Source organism: Trachurus trachurus (assembly GCF_905171665.1).
Source record: "Trachurus trachurus genome assembly, chromosome: 22".
NCBI lineage: Eukaryota > Metazoa > Chordata > Actinopteri > Carangiformes > Carangidae > Trachurus > Trachurus trachurus.
Window position 1 is genome coordinate 14632449 of NC_139907.1, and position 15887 is coordinate 14648335.

Genomic DNA, 15887 nt, shown 5'->3' on the forward strand with positions numbered 1-15887 from the left:
GCCTAGATACAAACACTTCAAGACTTTTACATCAGTCCTTGTCCAGGCAGATTCCCAGGAGTTTTTCTGAAGGTTCAGGAAGCGCAGCGGTATAATTTAAAACAGAAATTAACCTACTGCAAAAAAAAAGGTTAGGGTTACTTTCCAATGATCACTTAATTTTTTTCGCTCGAGGCTCCAGTTTGTATTGATCCCTTCCCCGGGAGTTCATGCTTTTAGCGAGACCGACCTGCTCTGTCATTTGCCTTTTTTATTCAGTACAACACCGCTCTCTGCTGGTTGACAGCTTGAACTGCAGTGAAATGAATTACCCAAGTTACACATCCTAACCAGTCATCCCATGACTGTGACAAATTGAAAAACCATAACCTTGACTGTCCCTGTCTGCCCATGTTATGTGATCTGTGAAATAACATGTACCGTAATCAAGGTATTTAGCGGATTAGGAAAAAACATTCTTATCACCTCAACCCCACTGATAAAATTTACATCTTAGAACTCAAAAACTTTCATTTGTGGCCCATTTAATTTCTCCACAGCCTTAAATTATGATAACTGTACTGCATCAAAATCCCCATAGAGTTGTCAATTTTCCAGTCGACTGTTTACAACAATATGAAAAACAGACCCTTGCATTCATGCACATGGCACCTTCTTACTCTAAATGTTCAAAACGGTAACATCTGATTGAACCCTCAATAAAACCACAACAATGCCAGATAACCATTTTAGCAAGAAATTTCAGTAACGGGGAATAAAAAAAAGTCAATACACTTTTTATAAACATGTATATTTATCTTTATTGGACAGAGGAAATCAGCTCAAACAAGGACTCCATATTGTTTCAGAACATCTGTGTATTTTGCAATCTTCTCTGCCAGCTTGACTGTTGTCTTACCGAGGCTTGGCCTTCTCCTCCAGGGTGGCTGTGATAGCCTGGTACTTCCAGCCGACCTCATGAGCCAGACGCCAAAGGAGGGCAAACTAAGAAAAAAAGGACAACAGTACGTTTTCATTAAACGTTATTGGCAAAATAACATGGTTGCATGACACTAATACTGAGAGCTAGAGACAACTAAAAGTTTGAAAACTGGTATTTGATTTTATGTCAACAGCTTCAACTCAAAGCACAGCTTGTCCCCAACTCAACTCAGCAATCAGATCCGATAAAGTTTGTCTCATCAATGGATGATCAGTTTCGGGATAAAGAGCTCATCACTGTCAAGTAAGAACTGTTGTGGCAGATGAATTGAAGCATTTTGACTTGATCCATATGTCCATTTTAAAGCCAAATCTCTTAGTCAAAAGTTTAACTTTGTAATGTTTAGTCTGAACTTCAAAATTCAGGGCTCACCTTGCGAGTGGGCTTCAGACGGACAATCTTAAGAACAGCTGGGACGACCATGCGCTTCCTCTGTGGAAAAGAAAAAAAATCCAAAATCAGACCAAAGAAGCAAAAAGCACATCCTAGCACTGATGTGTCAGCATGTCTCAGAAGTTATTTCTCTCCATGGTCATTGTCAGACAAGGTAGGTAAGGTAACAAAACACATCATAGACAGCAGAGTTACAGCATATGTATGGGCCATACAGAATATGCATGTATGGCCCTTGGTTGTCCTGCAGGATTATTACCTTGTCATAAGGTGGGGGGATAACGCCTCCAGCCTCTCCAGAGCAACCTGGCCTCTCTTGGTTTTGTGGGGCAGCATGCCTGTTGACACAGAAAAACCCCTCGAGTAAAATACACTGTAGAACAGTATTGAGTGCAAGTGTGTCAAATGTTTATTTGTCCAAATACAAATATACATCCTTGCTCGACTCAGCAATCAGATCCGATAAAGTTTGTCTCATCAATGGATGATCAGCTTCGGGATAAAGTGCTCATCACAGTCGAGCAAGGAGCAAATGATTGCAAACCTAACTCCATGTGGCATATCTACTCCTAACTAAAGCTGGTACACAACTCACTACTTAGATCTGTATTTTATTCCACCACCAAATTCTTCATGTTTATATACGTTTATATAAGACTAACAAGGCTTTTCACCCACAAATCAGCAAACCACTTGTTATGCATGATTCAGATTAATACACATATAGTGAAATCAGAAAATTGTCTAGTCAAGTTAATTGTCTAATGTCAGCAAAAGACACTTAGTGCATGTTTCTTTCACAAATTATGTTATTCTTCATCGGTACTGAAATGAGTTCCAATGAAGTCTCTGTATCCAGTCTTGTGCCATTTTTTTTTTTACCTCTGACAGTCCTCCAGAAGATCCTGCTAGGAGCTCTGAAATGGTACGGTCCACGAGAGGGGTTGGTGTTCATCCTCTTGTGCAGCAAAGGCAGGTACTTCACTGAAGAGATGTGTGTAGAGAGAGAAATACTTTTAAAACCGAGTTGTCAATGGTTCCAGCGTCCAAAAATGGTTATTTTGATATACATATTGCTGATGTCTCAGATGGTAGTGCATGTAAGGTATTCTCATGGTCATTGAAACTCGAACAATAGTGGTAAGCATCACTGACAACAGGCATGTTAAAGCAAAACTAAGTAGTGGGAACAGATCGACAAGTCTACTTACGCTTGTTGCGGTAGAAGTTGCCAGAGATGTTGATGCCTTCACATCTCACCACAACCACCTTGTGTCCTGTGAATAGTAAACACACAACAGTTCAATTTAAGGACTTCAACAAAATCCAGTCATGCTGACAGTCGTCCATACTCCGTCTCAGATGGTAGTGCATGTGAGTTTTCTCATGGTCGTTAAACTCAAGTAGGGTAAATGTAATCATCATCGACAGATTAAAGAGGCAGAAGCTTCACACTCAGTTCAATATTGAAACATAATGGTCGTGTAGTTACAAGATTTACTGAACACAATTTAACACGTGATATGATTATGAACTTTAAGTGAAGTAAACTCACCCAGAAGGACCCGTTTGGCCACAATGGCAGCAAGCCGACCAAGTAGATGGCCCCTGCCATCAAGCAGCAGAACCTGGAGGTTAAAGACAAAGATATTCAGCTGTATAACTTACAATCTATAATCAGCTAGCAGGCTGACATTATCCAAAGGTGTGGTGTGCATAATTGTCAGCACCAGAAGCTTCACAATCAGTTCAGTATTGAAACACAAGGTTGTTTAGTTAAAAGACTTACTGAACACATAAAATATATATTGCATGATATGATTATGAACTCTGTTAAGTATACTCACCCAGCAGGACCTGTTTGGCCACAATGGCAGCAAGCCGACCTGCAGCCACATTCAGTCTGCATCAAAATTCCTTACAGCTGTAATCTTCCAGTTGACTGTTTACAACAATATGAAAAACAGACCCTTGCATTCATGCAAATGGCACCTTCTTACTCTAAATGTTCAAAACAGTAACATCTGATTGATGCAACCTTAAATAAATAGAAACCACAACACTGCCAGTTAACCATTTTGAAATTTCAGTAACAAGGAATAAAAAAGTCAATACACTTTTTATAAACATGTATTTATCTTTATTGGCCAGAGGAAATCAGCTCAAACAAGGACTCCATATTGTTTCAGAACGTCTGTGTATTTTGCAATCTTTGCCTCAACGTTCTTCTCTGCCAGCTTGGTCAGCTTGACTGTTGTCTTCTTCTTGGAGTACCGGAGCTTGGCCTTCTCCTTCCTCTTCTCCTCCAGGGTGGCTGTGATAGCCTGGTACTTCCAGCCAACCTCATGAGCCAGACGCCCGAGGAGGGCGAACTAAGAAAAAAGAAAAAAACAGTATGTTTTCATTAAACGTTATTGGCAAAACAACATGGTTGCATGACACTAATGCTGACAAGACAACTTCTAAACTTGCAACAGTGGATATTCTTTGAAAAGTTTGAAAACTGGTATTTGATTTTATGTTAACAGCTTCAACTCAAAGCACAGCTTGTCCCCAACTCAACTCAGCAATCAGATCCGATAAAGTTTGTCTCATCAATGGATGATCAGTTTCGGGATAAAGAGCTCATCACTGTCAAGTAAGAACTGTTGTGGCAGATGAATTGAAGCATTTTGACTTGATCCATATGTGTCCATTTTAAAGCCAAATCTCTTCAGTCAAAAGTTTAACTTTGTAATGTTTAGTCTGAACTTCAAAATTCAGGGCTCACCTTGCGAGTGGGCTTCAGACGCACAATCTTAAGAGCAGCTGGGACGACCATGCGCTTCCTCTGTGGAAAAGAAAGAAAATCCAAAATCAGACCAAGAAGCAAAAAGCACACGCCAACACTGATGTGTCAGAATGTCTCAGAAGTTATTTCTCTCCATGGTCATTGTCAGACAAGGTAGGTAAGGTAACAAAACACATCATAGACAGCAGAGTTACAGCATATGTATGGGCCATACAGAATATGCATGTGTGGCCCTTGGTTGTCCTGCAGGATTATTACCTTGTCATAAGGTGGGGGGATACCGTCGAACACCTTCAGCCTCTCCAGAGCAGCCTGGCCTCTCTTGGTTTTGTGGGGCAGCATGCCTGTTTAAACAGAGAAAAGCCTTAAATAAAATATACCGTCAGACAGTATTGAGTGCAAGTGTGTCAAATGTTTATTTGTCCAGATATAAATATACATCCTTGCTCGACTCAGCAATCAGATCCGATAAAGTTTGTCTCATCAATTGATGATCAGCTTCGGGATAAAGTGCTCATCACAGTCGAGCAAGGAAGAAATGATGGCAAACCAAACTCCATGTGGCAAATCTACTCCTAACTAAATCTGGTATACAACACACTACTTTGATCTGTATTTTATTCCACCACCAAATTCTTGGTTCATGTTTATATACGTTTATATAAGACTAACAAGGCTTTTCACCCACAAAGTAGCAAACCACTTGGTATACTATTGAATATATGAAGATAAACCCAATGCATGATCCACACACTAATACTGAAATCATCAAATTGTTATCCAACGTCAGCAAAAGACTTAATGCACGTTTCTTTCACAAGTTTCTGTAACTTATTCTTCATCGGTACTGAAATGTGTTCTAGTGAGGTCTCTGTATCTAGTCTTGTGCCATATTTTTACCTCTGACAGTCCTCCAGAAGATCCTGCTAGGAGCTCTGAAATGGTACGGTCCACGAGAGGGGTTGGTGTTCATCCTCTTGCGCAGAAAAGCCAGGTACTTCACTGAAGAGAGGTGTGTAGAGAAATACTTTTAAACCAAGTTGCCAATAGTTCTAGCATCCAAAAATTGATATTTTGGTATATATTGCTGATGTCTCAGATGGTAGTGCATGTAAGGTATTCTCATGGTCATTGAAACTCGAACATTAGTGGTAAGCATCACTGACAACAGGCATGTTAAAGCAATATGAAAACTAAGTAGTGGGAACAGATAGACAAGTCTACTTACGCTTGTTGCGGTAGAAGTTGCCGGAGATGTTGATGCCTTCACATCTCACCACAACCACCTTGTGTCCTGTGAATAGTAAACACACAACAGTTCAATTTAAGGACTTCAACAAAATCCAGTCATGCTGACAGTCGTCCATACTCCGTCTCAGATGGTAGTGCATGTGAGTTTTCTCATGGTCGTTAAACTCAAGTAGGGTAAATGTAATCATCATCGACAGATTGAAGAGGCAGCAGCTTCACACTCAGTTCAATATTGACACATAATGGTCGTGTAGTTACAAGATTTACTGAACACAATTTAACACATGATATGATTATGAACTTTAAGTGAAGTAAACTCACCCAGAAGGACCTGTTTGGCCACAATGGCAGCAAGCCGACCAAGTAGATGGCCCCTGCCATCAAGCAGCAGAACCTGGAGGTTAAAGACAAAGATATTCAGATGTATAACTTCTATAATCTAATCTAATCTATAATTAGCTAGCAGGCTGGCATTATTCAAAGGTGTGGTGTGCTTGATCGTCAGTACCTAGTCTGACCACATTTTCACAAAAATAAATCGGCAGAAAACTTGAATAATAATAATTGCAGAACTGTGTTTATATGTTTTGTTTACTGAGAATTAAGTGCATGGTAATCTCTATGAGCCTGATAACTGCCACATGGAGCAAGTTACCGGTGTAGCTATAGCGTTAGCTTAGCATCAACGTCAAAGCATGCAGACAGTGCACCGTGACTCTGTTTCAGCATTAAATGAAGCGGATGGGCAGTTATGTATAACACCTTCGTACAAACAAAACTATATGCGCCTTAGGTTATACAACATTTGTCTCCACCGCGTTCAGACTTGGACACCACGGGGACGCATGCTGAAGCTGACGAGCTAACAGCATTGACTCGTCAGGGACGCTGCCATGATGGAGGCATGTAAGTTACACTTAGCTCAGGCTCAGCCGCTTTAAACATTTCAAAATCCAGCCATAAGAAAAACACCGAGCGAGTCCATGATTAGACAAAATGCTAATGTAGTTATCGCCCGCAGTCTAGACGTGAAAATCAAGGTGTCAAACGGACTTAAGACCTGAAAAAAGACATAATGATTCCGCAGCAGTTCCTCACCTTATTGAACCGGTCCGCCATGATGTGCGAAAAGAAAGACGTACGGGGCTGCCCGTGGTAAAAGGCAGGGGCACAGCGGAAGTGACGACATGCACATTTCTTTCTCGCGGGATCTGTGTATGATTTTTTTTTTTTTTCATAAAAAAAACTTTGCATCGTTTCAACAGTCTGGATGTTGATATCGTTAATATAATACATCCATGGTTGATATAGATTTTTAATTTTATTGTCACAAAGTTGTTTTTAGAAAAGGCTAACAGTGATTTAAAATGTTTTGTAAACTAAATGAAATGTCATCAAAACACAGAATGTGTACATAAATCAGCAATTACCATATCCATTTTATGTGCTGATTTATCCAATTTGCTTCAAGGTGGCAATGGGCTTTATGCACAGCTCCACTACTTCCTGAAATAAGCCAGCTCCTTTATTTCCTGTTTTACATTATTGGACCAACGGATTAATCCAGGTGTGATCTGACCTCACAACAATGGTCAGGCACACCTGGATTAATTAGTTGGTCCAATAATTATTTCAGGAAGTAGTGGAGCTGTGCATAAAGCCCATTTGTCTTGTCTTTGATGTTTTTCCTTTCATAAGACTTGGTTGCAATATAAAATGCTTAATACTTGGAATGCGGTATGAATAATTTTATTTATTAATAAAGTCACTAATGGGCAGAGAGAGAAGATAGCAGATACTTTCTAACATATAATTACCTCATTGATCCAAGAAATTCTACATATATATATATTTTTTTAAATCAATATATAGTATATAAATCATAGTCTCCTGCTTGCCAATATTGGGCTAATATCAGGAAGAATAGTTGCTTTGTCCACATTTGGTGCAACATCCTGTAGTATGTAAGTATTTCTTCAAAAACTGCACTTATATATGCATTGACATAAAACAGTAAAAATCTGCATATCCTCACATTTGTTAAGTTTAAATTAAGGAATGTTTGGTAATCTTTATTTTTTTTAATTACGTAACAAATAATTGATCGATGATAATACATACAGTACAGAAGAATTGATGTTGCCAAGAAGCACTAAAGCACTCAAGTTTTTTCACTTTACCTGTGGTACACCGATGATGAAAGAATAAAGTTGAGTTAGGTGTAAAATTTTGGTCACAGCATGCCATGGAAACAATAATCATTTAATGAAAGACTTTAATATATTTCAGGCATTTTCAGAACAGTATCCCATACATTCATGACTGGCGGAGTGTTAACTGAACGGTGAGCAATTTTTTTTAATTTTTAGGAAGACTTCATTCAGTCGTCGTGCTTCAGCTTCCTGATTTTTCCCTTGTGGCGGTCGATCTCACGCTGCAGGCGTTCAATCTCCATTTTGTGGTGATCAATCTCTTCCTGGTGGTGCTGCTTCAGCGCAGCCAGCTGCTCCTGTTCCTTACGCCTTGTGTTTAAATGGACAGATATGGCAGCAGGTAACAACAAAGTAGAGAAGGAGTAGACAGAAAAACAAAGAAAATGGATAAAGAGACACAAACAGAGAGAGAAGAGTGAAGAAGAGAAGGGAAGGAATATATGGTGTTAGAACTTTATATAAAACCAACATTGTCCACATTTTGTTTCTGTAAAAGACCATAAATACATACTTGAAGTACATCTCCTCCTCAGCTGCCTGCTTCTTCCCCATGGCCCCACCTGCCTCTCTGATGGACCCTCCACCTCCACCACCTTTTCCTGCACCTTTACCCAGCTCACCCAACTGAGCAGTTCAAAGAGAAAATATTTAGTATAAACATTCAGAAACACATTAGATTTTAAATTTGTTTTTACACTGTGGACAGAGGCCTCAAATTACACAGTTCCCTAGAGGCGTATATGTGATATCAAGGTAGTTGGACCCTGTGATAACCTGCTTCTTGTGAAGGTCAAGATACAGTTTATTGAATCAGGGTAAAGGGCCTCTTTGTTTGTCAGGTGATAATAGAGACAGAGGTATTTGGAACTGACTAGAAAGTCTTTGTGGAAAAAAAAAAAACAATACAACCAAGACCCCAGGACAGTCCATACTGTGCATACAAAAACTTTTTAAACATGCAACTCCTTGTATTTTAGTTGCACTAAACCTAACATGATTAAAATAAAACCTCTACATTATTCTCTCTCTCACTGATCAATGCTCTAAAGCTGCATTAGTATGAAAATTGTTTGACCTAGCAATAATCATGTCACCAACAGTTGCTTACCGTATCTAGGTTACTTCCTACATGTCAGAGTGGCACAATTATGAGAGTAATTCATTTTCAAATGATTCACGCAGCAGTAAAACGCTTAACAAAACCCACGTATCAATCAACCTAAGTGTCTACAGGACGTCTGTTACCTGGTCCGACGACATACGCAGCTGTGAGTTGACAAAACTCCTGATATTAGGCCTCAGAAACCTCGCCATGTTGACTCCCACATGAGACAACTAACGGCTCTGACAGTGTGGCTTGTCCTTGTCCATAAACATAGACCACTGGACGGCGCCATTATTAGCGCGACGGGGGTGACGACACCAGCATCACGTCCGTGTTGTGGGAAACGGAGCTAAATGGCGATTCTTGCATCATACGTTGTTTTTTATTGTACGTTGACAAATTCTTGTTTATATAGGTAGCGAGTAAAGAAATACCGTGGAAAGAAATACTGATTAATTTGTCGTAATGGTATGGTCTCTAAATGGACTGCGCCATACCACACACGTTCTGTTTACACCTTCTTTTTACAGTCTATGGTTTACACCTGGCTTTTTTTCCTCTTTTTTTTTTTTTTTTTACCTTTTAATTTCAAAAATAATTTTCAAAGAGTATTAGCCTAATACATTTATGCAATTTCCCCTAGTATAAAATACACTTTCTTGTTTATTTTTTTTATTTGAAAATTCACCTACCTAAAAATTTAGAATAACAACAGTGCCTTCAGTGTTCACACCACCTACTGCAAAACAGGTTAAAAATCATCTGTGTCAAGTAATTCAACACAATCAACAACCCTTGGACTTTTCTTATGGCTGGTGTTGCTGCAGGTTTTTGGTCCAGCCTAAATGAGTCAGGTCTGGTGTGCTGCTACTTAGTTGCCGGTTACAACAAAAATCTGCAGCCACACCAGCCCTTTGTGTAGTGAGTTGCCCATGCCTGGCTTAAATAGCTGTCATGGGCTTTAATTTTTGAATATTTAATATAAGTTTTATTAAAGTCTTTTAGAAAAACATTTAAAAAAGACATCACAGTAAGTACGGTATTGTCATTAAATAAATACTTGCAAATGCAATCCTATATAATAATAAAACAAGAACCCATAAAAAGTGCTTTGAAGGATTTTATTCAACTGCAGAGTAAGTATAGAGTCCCCCCTTTGAACAAACCAAGCACTGGCTTATGTGTTGGAGGGAAACTCACAGACCCCTTCCCGAAAGTCCCCTATAAACACTTTACTTTCCAGGCAACTCTGTGCTCACTCCGGCCCAAAATCCAAGAGAAGAAACTAAAAAACACCATATCAACTTAAAATTTTGAAATCACATTCAACAATTTTTCACAATTCACTTCATACGTCGATACTGTACTCATCAAAGTTACATATGTACAAGAATGGTTGCACCCTTGTCGGCAAGTGCTTTAGAAAAAGTAAAACAAGATCTTTCCCCCTGATGCATGTAAAAAAATTCAAATGAAATTTTCTGCACTGCTGCGCTCATAATATTTCCATTATGTGAACAAAAACAGTCAATAATTAGAGGCACTCGCATGTTTTTCACTGTGACAAAGCGTCAACACAGTTACTCTTGCAAACCTGGAAATTTGATTCAGTGACTGGATTAACATCATTCTCTTGAGCTTGCCTGGAGATTTTGCATAAAAAAAAAAGTTGCACACGAGAAACAAATCAATTACTGGCCTGTGTATCTACAAAAAGTATTGTCATGAGTTCATAATAAGTTATGTTACCATGTCTGTGTTCATTTCATGTTCTTTAAATTCATAACAAAATAAAACTCTCGTCTTATTCCTGCATTTGAAAATTCTGCCAAAGTCTATTTGTTGTGCTTCAACAAAGTGATACTTGTTTCAAAAACTAAAACTGTCTGAAAAATGTGACTTGGGCTCCGACAATAGCTTTTAAGACACACATTGCCCAGATGTATTGCTCTCGGCAAGTGCATGTTAGGTGTCTCTGGAGAAAGAGCAGAGATGTCAGTACAGGCTTCAGATTTTTATAGGCTGCCTTGTGCTGATATGTTTTGGTTTTGTTTAAAATAAGGTTTCAAAAAAGGAGGAAAATGGAAAGAATGGCAAGTGAAGAAAAGACTAAAAGAAGATAAAACAAGATGAGGGGGTGCAGATGGGTAAAGAAAGACCGAGGTGCATCACAGAGCCAGGAGCGGTCTGCGGAGGCCCTTGGGAGGAGGCAGCAGTCGCTGCTCCCCCTTCCAGCCCCGTCAGTCCTGCTTGACGTTGCCCAGCGCTCTGAGGCGCTCCAGGAGGGGAGGGTGGGAGTAGTGCCACATGGAGAACAACCAGTCAGCCACAGGGAAGCCCAGGTTGTCCTTGTTGAGCTTGATGAGAGCAGAGTAGAGCTCAGAGGCTTTGCCCATGCCGCGTGCAAAGGCGTCGGCCTGGAACTCAAATCTGCGACTCAGAACCGTCAGACAGAAGGACAGGAGCTGGAGAGACAGAGTATCAAAGACACATCTGTGAGTTGTGATGTTGATCTGGAATTAATGATATATATATACAGCTCAAAACATTGGTAAGACATAAAGAATGGAATCTCATAGTCACCTCATTGTATGGGGAGAAGATGAACTGGAAGATAATCATCAAGCCTATTAGTGTGGGTTGGCTGTCATTGAAGCCAAAAGCTACAAACAGCTCCCTCCGTCCAATCAGAGCAGCAAACAGGGAGAAGCACAGGAAGGAATTCATCTGCAGAAACAATAGTCAGCAGAGGTTATTATAAATGGTCAAATATATTTACTTTAATTCATGCTGCTGATATCGTATGGAAAAATTAAAAAAAGGGGGGGAATCCCGACCTGACTGATGACAATATTCTTTACAGTGTGGCCAAGCTTCCAGTGGCCAAGCTCATGACCCAAGACTGCAAGGATCTCAGGGTTGTTGCAGCCTTGCTTCTTGTTCTGTATGAAGAGGACAAAACAACTTACTAATTCTGACACTCAAAACTATGAATTCAGGTTCAAATTTGGTCAAGTTGAAGTAAAACTGTATGAAATGAAGGACTACTTTGATTCAAAATGGAAGACTATTGACACTATCAGGTACATTTATGGTACTTATATAAACCAGGCTTCTTTAATGGACTTTAAATAGCTTCAAATATTTGAATTATATAAGTGGAATAAGAACTCTTCTGAATGAAGTTTAAGGCTATGTAACCTTGGGCTTGGCTTTTGCTTCGTTGGATGTCTCATCACTCTCTGGTGGCTCGGGCTGTGGCTCTCCAGACTTGTTGAGAGGTGAGTAGTCTTCCAGCAGAGTGTCAAACAGCACAATACGTTTGTTCTTGAAGAACCCATAGAAGTATGCATTGCTGTGCGACGAACGCTTAGAACCTGAAAATATACAAGACCATTGAGGGGGAAAAAAGCTGTATGTTTTAAGCTGATAAACAAGCATGTAAATCCATGTAAAAGCTGAGTTTAGTTATGACTTTACCTTCTACAACATAAACCTTTGTCAGGGGGAAGCTGATACTTTTGGCCATATCTTCAATGTCTGTCTTTAACTCTCCCTCTGGCAATGGAGTGAACTTGTCAAACAGGGGAGCAATGTAATCAGCATAGATGGTAACAAGTACCTAGGGACAAAGAAGAGACGGAGATGTGTTATGAAAAAGTGGTGATATCGAGTCACAAATATGCTTTTTCTACAAGTCCAGCCATCTTCACTAAGGTGACACATCACTAACCAGAGAAACAGCCAGGGTGAAGAGCCAGGCATAGATGAAAAAGTAGTCCCCTCCTATTTTGATGATGTAGAGGAGCAGTGAGGTCACAGGCAGCAGGATACACTGGGTCACTACGAACTTCTTAACGGCGTCCTTGAGGAAGAACCCCAGCGTCTGAGAGGAGAAGACAAGGATAATATAAACAAAGAGAAACAGAGGGATCTGTCAGGAATGTGAGTGCATTTGTTGGCGAGACCAGTGGCAGCCTGGGTTTGAATATCGCTGTAAATGGTTTGTGGTTTAAAAGCTTGGAAAATGTTACTGTTGCTCTTCACTCAAGTGTTTATTATGTCTCATACAGTATTTGTTTTTTTTTGTATGTCCAAACACACTGTGTCTATTGCAGATTTGGAGTAAGTAAGATAAAGATAGTGCGACACACTTCAGTCCTTCAGTCCATGTTGGCTCCAAATCCATTGTAACCAATATGAAATCAAACTGATCCCAGCTGCAGCTCTTCCTGAGAAAGCAAACTACAAAACAGCCACGCTTGAGGTCCACAGAGAGTGAGTGCTGCTGCTCAGACAGCGTACCTGCTGATTAAAGCCGTGCTTCTCCTCAATGATAAATGTGTTGTACAAACTCCAGGGAAGTCCAGTTATGGCACTGAACAGCGTGGCGAGTGTCAGAAACACGAGGGACTGAGTGATCTCGTACTCTGGACTGAAGCCAAAACGAGTCGCCACAGTACCAGCGACGCCCCACAGAAACGGGATCCCACCGAGGAGCAGGATCAACTGAAAGGTGGAGACACAAGAGACGCTCATTCAAACAGAGCATTAACGGTATAACGATGTCCCTGTAGTGACAAATAAAGACCCTTGGTATGGCTTTTACTAGATGTTAAATGACGGAACATTTATTGTCAAATAATTAAAGCATTTCAAGCTCGTTTCATCACTCGTACCGTCCCCTCAGTCTCAGAGTAGAGTCCGGACCAGAAGCTAAAGTTGCTTTTATCCAGCTGATAAAGACGTGACTTCTCGAATGTTTCAGAATCCATGATCTTCCCCAGTTCCTGTGGCACATGTGTTGTTGATCTGTATATCCTCCGCTGCAGAAGAGAAACATTTATTACAGGTCATCACAGTACAAACAGGAAACACCTGCCAACCAACATATGTCAGTAGTATTACAGAAAGACACTTTTTACCAATACAACAGCCAGGTCTGAGTGACTCTGTAACGATTTGAATTGTGCACACACGGTTTGTTTTTCCAACACATCGCAGCTGTTTGTTTAAATGTTTACATGTCTACGCTGCAGCTGTCCTCTGCTCTGTCTCAGTGCACCAGGAGCCACTGAGAGCTAGTTGAGTGTGTGTCAACATACCTGCCAGTGAAAGTTGATACCGATTGTCACTCAGTACTTGCTGCGTCTCTTCTGCATTATGTTCTGTCTCAATTACAACTTATCAAAAAAAACACTCAACCTTCTCAGGTACCATTTCACTGTGGTTTAAATAAACTTTTAAAAGGTCTAAGTCTGCCATGTTCTGTGTGCTGTATTCAATATTTAACTACCCAATCTAAACTGAGGTTACATAAACCTACAAATATATATATATTTTTAGCAACAGAAATACACATTTATAACATTAAAATACTGACATTTAACCTTATACAGTCAGTAGAGCGGAGAAGGTCCAGAGTTGAAATATCAACTGTTATTGAAATGTTTTCATACAAGATGTGTAAAAATAATTGTTTTTCATATTATGTGCACCAATAAATTAATCTCTAATTCATTTCTCTTTGTGCGAAATACCATCTAAAACCTGTTTTAACTGACCCCAATGTTATCTTATTTAACTGATTTGTGTATTTCATAGTCTAACTCCTAACTTCAATGTTTTTCAGGCCAGGGACCAGAGAGATGGAGCAGGGACACCCTAGTATTGTATAAAATTTTATACAATACAAAATGTTTTTTAAAGTTTTATATTAAACTGGGCCTAGTGCCACGTCTAAAACTATTCAAATAATGCACAGGGTAATATATTAAACATGTACAGGTGCAGTGAGTAAGGGTGGGGGTGCCACTGCCATTTATAAACAAACCTTGTTAACTGATACCAATGCCAACAAGAACAATGTCTTTCATGAATATAAGCTATTCAAATTGACGTTTTTATATTTGTAACATAAATGTGGAAATGAAGAAATATAAAAACATTTCTAATCAACCAAACATTTCTCGTCCCCTGTTGAAGACTTGCTCTGGTCTAACTAAAACCACACACACATTTACAAAGCAGAAACTCAGGGTGTGAAGCCAACACTTACCTGTCTGTAAGAGAGGTAAGCCTCCCATAGATACACCGTCCAGGAAAAACCCAAAACAGCGTAAAATATCTGCTTCTCCACCGGGAGGTCAAATATGGTTTCAACCATGTTTGCTGTGTTGTTGTTGCTTTGTCTGTGTTGTGGGAGCAGGGCTGACGGGCTCTGCAGGCTAACAGCAGTGTTAATGTTACTGACTGGTGTCTTCAGGAAGCTAAAAGCTACTTAGCTCCCGCTCTGCACACAAACCAACAGAAACACCCTGAAGCTGAATAAAGGGGGGAAAGTGTCCCCACGTTAAATCGACGGATGATACGGATTAACGTGAACTCGGAAATCTCTGCATCCAGTTTCCATTCCTACTAAAAAAAAAAAAAGGCTATCAATGCTAATATCTTTCCATTCATGCGAGATGCGAGCCTGTCGGTCCGGTGTAACAGCTAAATGTATCCCCCACGAAACAAATATCGACTATGACTTCACTTCCGCAGCTTTGGAGGGTAAGTAAAAAAAAAAAAAAGTGACTCAGTCTGTAGACAGGTTATGTGGGAGAAAGTTCATCCCATTCATATGAAAATATGATATTCCCTCAGTTTCAATTATTTTCTGCATCTCTTGCAAAACTACAGGAGGTGTCATTCACAAACATACGTAACAGACGTGAGCCTGTAAGGGACAGGAAAGAAACAGAAAAACTGTGCCACACCTAAATGAAAGCTATGTTGTCGGATTAGGGGCAGGGGTTTCTCAGTGAATGGTTCAATAGGAAAAAAAAAATGTCAGCTAGCATTTAAACATGATTGATTATATAATATTTTAATTACAGAGTTGTTGTAGGAAATGAGTTTTCCTGTCTACCGCCCATGTCTCTCCATACTCCCTCTGTCATGTCCACATTATTCCTGTTGTCCAATATTACAGACTTGAAGTTGCAATAATCTGATTAAAATTCAATTTATTAAGAAATATGTCCACTTTATATCCTTTGCTGTAAGACTTTGGATGTACCTCTTCAATAGTGATTGTGTGTTTAACATTTAGATAATAGATTAAATTTAGAACTAGAAATTTGACACACAAAAAGCTTAAACTTGAAC

At 39.7% G+C, this 15887-nt stretch overlaps 4 protein-coding genes across 4 annotated transcripts; all 4 read right to left on the minus strand.

Moving 5' to 3' along the window:
• Positions 1 to 814: 814 nt before the first annotated feature.
• On the minus strand, positions 815 to 3279 carry LOC311006035 (large ribosomal subunit protein uL13-like). Its single transcript, XM_083998655.1, is given in 7 exon segments — positions 815 to 984; positions 1355 to 1414; positions 1635 to 1657; positions 1660 to 1713; positions 2258 to 2359; positions 2587 to 2652; positions 3223 to 3279. Coding segments are annotated over 5 exon segments (300 nt in total). The 5' UTR covers positions 2331 to 2359; positions 2587 to 2652; positions 3223 to 3279; the 3' UTR covers positions 815 to 894.
• A 213-nt stretch (positions 3280 to 3492) lies between these two features.
• On the minus strand, positions 3493 to 6606 carry rpl13a (ribosomal protein L13a; the record flags this gene model as incomplete). The annotated part of the gene is given in 8 exon segments (XM_083997753.1): positions 3493 to 3747; positions 4146 to 4205; positions 4425 to 4510; positions 5067 to 5168; positions 5395 to 5460; positions 5739 to 5811; positions 6516 to 6590; positions 6592 to 6606. Coding segments are annotated over 8 exon segments (687 nt in total). The 3' UTR covers positions 3493 to 3537.
• A 1068-nt stretch (positions 6607 to 7674) lies between these two features.
• On the minus strand, positions 7675 to 9058 carry atp5if1b (ATP synthase inhibitory factor subunit 1b). Its single transcript, XM_083998070.1, has 3 exons — positions 8876 to 9058; positions 8142 to 8254; positions 7675 to 7939 (listed from the first exon to the last, which is right to left on the minus strand). The coding sequence occupies exons 1-3, from the start codon at positions 8942 to 8944 to the stop codon at positions 7798 to 7800; spliced, it is 324 nt and encodes a 107-aa protein (XP_083854196.1). The 5' UTR covers positions 8945 to 9058; the 3' UTR covers positions 7675 to 7797.
• Positions 9059 to 9869: 811 nt separating this feature from the next.
• On the minus strand, positions 9870 to 15216 carry zmpste24 (zinc metallopeptidase, STE24 homolog). Its single transcript, XM_083998244.1, has 9 exons — positions 14794 to 15216; positions 13415 to 13561; positions 13041 to 13244; positions 12469 to 12621; positions 12216 to 12357; positions 11937 to 12112; positions 11573 to 11677; positions 11319 to 11462; positions 9870 to 11200 (listed from the first exon to the last, which is right to left on the minus strand). The coding sequence occupies exons 1-9, from the start codon at positions 14899 to 14901 to the stop codon at positions 10976 to 10978; spliced, it is 1404 nt and encodes a 467-aa protein (XP_083854370.1). The 5' UTR covers positions 14902 to 15216; the 3' UTR covers positions 9870 to 10975.
• Between the last annotated feature and the right edge of the window lie 671 nt (positions 15217 to 15887).